Source organism: Notothenia coriiceps, unplaced genomic scaffold (genome assembly GCF_000735185.1).
Source record: "Notothenia coriiceps isolate Sejong01 unplaced genomic scaffold, NC01 NC01_scaffold00016285, whole genome shotgun sequence".
NCBI lineage: Eukaryota > Metazoa > Chordata > Actinopteri > Perciformes > Nototheniidae > Notothenia > Notothenia coriiceps.
The window spans coordinates 1-3887 of NW_011348986.1; the positions used below are offsets into that span (position 1 = coordinate 1).

A 3887-nucleotide genomic window follows, 5' to 3' on the forward strand; every position below is an offset into this window, starting at 1 on the left:
AATGCAACGGCCTCCAAGAAGAGCTCGCCTCTCTCTAAAGTGGGTTATTGAACCTGAAGCTTGTTGCTGCTGCCCTCCTCGACTACGGTCTGGGAGCCGACAGGAAAGTTCAACACACAGATGGCCAGTCCGCCCCTTTGTAGCATATTATTTCGATGAGAGATCAGCAGATCGCCACTGGGCTTTCAACTAAATACACAGCCACGCAAAAACTGCGGCATTTGTACAGCTCCTTATGGGTACTGCAATTAGTGAAGTGCTTTCCTCCGTGGTGAAACAATCAGCACTGCACCACGGAGGAAAGCGGCAGAAAGTCGCCTGGAGTTAAAGAGAGCGGGGCTGCGTTGCGTGCTTGGCTTCCTTCTGCAGGTAACGGGGAGACGCGCTCTGACGGCTTTCTCGTTCAGGATCCGAAAATACAATTTAAATATGTTGCACACTTATTCCACTTATTCCTAGTGTGCCACTGGTTACGGTGCTGCGTGCCAATGCTGGCACGCGTGCCAGGGGTTGCTGACCCCTGGTATAGAGCCTCAATGTATTCCCTTTGTCAGCAGCTGATGAGCCGATGGACACTTCACTGCCCCCCGAAGACCGAGCCGAGCCAATGGAAACAGAGGCCGCTTCTAAGCCACACCCGTCGGCCTCTACTCCTGTCTCCCAGAATTCCCCTGGTTTTGTGTTAGAGCGCACTCTCTCTTTACCGTCCCAGCCAGAGTTTTCTCACGTATGTACTTATTGTATTCATTTGAACCAGTTTACTGCTTCATTAAAATAAGATCAGTTCATATTGCAATATCTTAAGATTTTTGCACATATTTCACTATTTCCTAATATTTCTGAAGCGTTTTGAATAATCAGCAGGTTTATTTATAATCTTTATTTCTTGATATTCAATGTGTTTATTTGTATTTTCAGGACGTATTTGTCCCTACACAGAGCCAGTCACAACAGCAGTCAGATAAGAAGAAAGCCTCGTTGCCTCGCCAGACGCAGTCTCAGCCCCTGGAGTCAGCTCCTTTCACGTTGCCTTTGCAGCTCTCTGTGAACACACAGATCAGTAGCCAGGCTCAGAAGACCTCAGAACCTATAGAGGAGGACAGCCAGGCAACACAGATCGAGGAGCTGAAGGAGCCGCCCGGCGACAGCGACTCACAACAGAGGAGAGAGAGTAACGGTATGTCTTCACAGTCACAAACTGCCACCAGCTCCAAAGCTTCCCCCTCTGCCGAATCACCAAAGCATCGAGCAGCATGTCAGTTGCAAAAGTCTGAAGTGCACAAAAAGACAGCGACTTCTTTGAATGTACAAAATGTGAATGTAAAAGACAGTAAGAGTGACGTGGTGTCCTGCTCACAACCCAAGGTCGATCTCTCTGATGTGACGGTTAACAGCTGCGTGCAGGAGACTCCCCCCGCAGCAGACCCTACACCCTGCAGTTTGCCCTCACATTCTATGATCTCTCAGACTGTGGATGTAGTGAAGGGTTCTGTGGACTCGAGAAAGGCAGGAGCAAAAGCAAACAGTCAGTCTTTAAAATCATTGTCACAGCAGTCGGTAGCAGCTGGCAACAGTCAAACAGTCAAAGACGTGATGGGGGAGAGTAATAAGTGGGAAGAAGAAGAGGAGGTGATGGAGGGGGAAGGAGAGAGCACATTGGGAGGCGGGGCCTCTGGACTAGGTCTGGCTCTCTCTCAGAGTCAGCTGCTGTCTCCTGAGCCCATGGAGGAGGAGAGTGAGAACAGAGGAGAGGACAGCATCACCGTGGTCACAGACAGCGAGAGAGACTCCCAGCCTCTTCAGGCAAAGACCAACAGCTCCCAGCCAACCAGAGGCAAAGTGTCCTGCTCAACCAACGGCCATGAGTCCCAGACTCAGGGGAGGAAGCTGCACCCGGCTCCTGATAGGCTCTCCCAGACTGGGGCGGGACTTGAAGCAGAGGGGCACAAAGACAAGAGCCTGAGTGACAGCTCTGGAGGTAAGCTGGGCAAAGATATACTGTATGTTAGCATGTTAGCGTAGTGGATGGTTTATATATCTAATTCCTGTAGTCAACTCGGATGCAACTGGACAACAGAATCAATGTCCTTGATGTCTAAAAATCTGTTTTATCCAACTATTGTTCTGTTCTGTGTTTGCAGTTAGTCTATACCACTTTATCTCTAGGTCAATCTCCTTCCTTGCGCAGGAAAATAAAATAGGCCAAATTGGGTTTAAACTTTTATTGGTCACAATTGTTTTCTCTATAAAATGCATTCTGTTTTGGGATTTAATAAAAAAATCTGTAATGTCTGACTACACGTTGCTGACTTTAGTGTTATCACCAAATTCCCAGATCTCAGCCAGTATCATATTATTATTACTGATAGAAACGAACTGAAAAAACGTAAACTGATTCAAATTCTATTTTCCTACGACAGAAATGTCCTTCCATTTCACTCTCCCTAAAGAAGGCGAGCTGATTGGTCCTGTTGTCGGTGCCACGCCTCCTCTGATCGGCCAGCTGAAGCAGACGCTGAGACACAGCACTCCCATTGGTGAGTTCTTGTTTCAGTCAACAGGAGCTGCTCAACAACTTGTTTACTAAATGTCCAGTAGTGTAACAAGATCAGATGCAGAGCTTTATGTTCTCCTTTTCTCCAGAGATCACTTCCTTTTCTCAAAAGTCAGGCGCGGTGGGGGATGTCTCTGCAGACGGGGCGATGGCAGCCAGTGACATTGTTTCGGGCGAGAGCGGGGATGACACGATGGAAAAGGGAGACGGGAAACTGAGTTTGAGGATGAAGCTGGTGACCCCGGTGGAGGAGGGCAGCTCGGAGCGCTTCAGCCTGCAGAGTAAGAGCTCAACCTCCCTCACGCTTTTATACTCCATCCTGCCACATGTGACCTCGTAGTAATACATTTGTGTTTTTCTATCCTCCAGAGCCCGCCCTATCAGAGGAGGATGGACCTGTCGTCAAGGTTACCACTGTTGCCAAGGCTGTTACCAGGTAACCTAGCACTAATCTGTTATTTGAGTCTTGGGAGTAAAAAGCAGCTGAAGGACATTCTTCAGCCTTCACAAGGGCACTTCATTCACAATGGAACCAATGTGTTGAGATTTTTACAAATATATTCGACTGTGTGGTAAACTGATTTAGATTTATGGATGATCATTTATGGTGCCCTGGTGGAGGGAGGCAACGAAATGTTTAGAGCCCATGTGTCATCAACATGAAGATTATTTGTCCGACTACAGCTTACTGTAATGCTATTGCAGTTATAAAAATCTGTTGGCAGAAATGTAATAATGTTAATAATAAAGCTTTATTTATACACTGCTCAACGTGCTTTAACAATTGAAACATAACTCAATCTTCATTTCATGTCAGAGGTTAAAAGACCTTAGCACAAATGGTTCATGCGCTCACGCTGCATACCTGATTTCCAAAAAGTCAAATAGGGTACTGAATATCTATAAATAGCATGCAACGTGTACAATGGAGGACCAACTTGGTAAAAGTACATAAATAATAAAAAAATTAAAACAATACAAAATAAAGACAATTAGAAGAAACATTTGATCAGCTTATCAGAGTTTACACCGTTTCATCAGTGAGTCATGATCCCGCTTTGCGAGCAGTTGTTGGTGCTGGTTGTAAGAATAAGAGTGTAACCCTGCTGTTTGGTGTTCCTGCAGCCCGTCAGTGTTCAGTCGTGTCCGGCAGGTTCACAGACAGCAGGACGCAAGAGAGGAGAGCCAGGGGGGGGGCAACAGCACACCTGTCAGGTAAGAACACTTGTTGCATCTGTGAAAACACTTTAAAGTTTTCCCATTTTAATTCTATAAGTACCTTCTGGCACTGCCGGACAGACTGTAAGACATGTAAGACATGAAGGCACCGGGT

General features: G+C 46.6%; 1 protein-coding gene across 1 annotated transcript; it reads left to right on the forward strand.

The window, feature by feature from the left end:
* Window positions 1-454: 454 nt before the first annotated feature.
* LOC104949474 (tumor suppressor p53-binding protein 1-like) lies at window positions 455-3778 on the forward strand. Its single transcript, XM_010775830.1, has 6 exons — window positions 455-727; window positions 919-1978; window positions 2421-2537; window positions 2644-2835; window positions 2924-2990; window positions 3680-3778. The coding sequence occupies exons 1-6, from the start codon at window positions 569-571 to the stop codon at window positions 3771-3773; spliced, it is 1689 nt and encodes a 562-aa protein (XP_010774132.1). The 5' UTR covers window positions 455-568; the 3' UTR covers window positions 3774-3778.
* The last annotated feature ends 109 nt before the right edge of the window (window positions 3779-3887 follow it).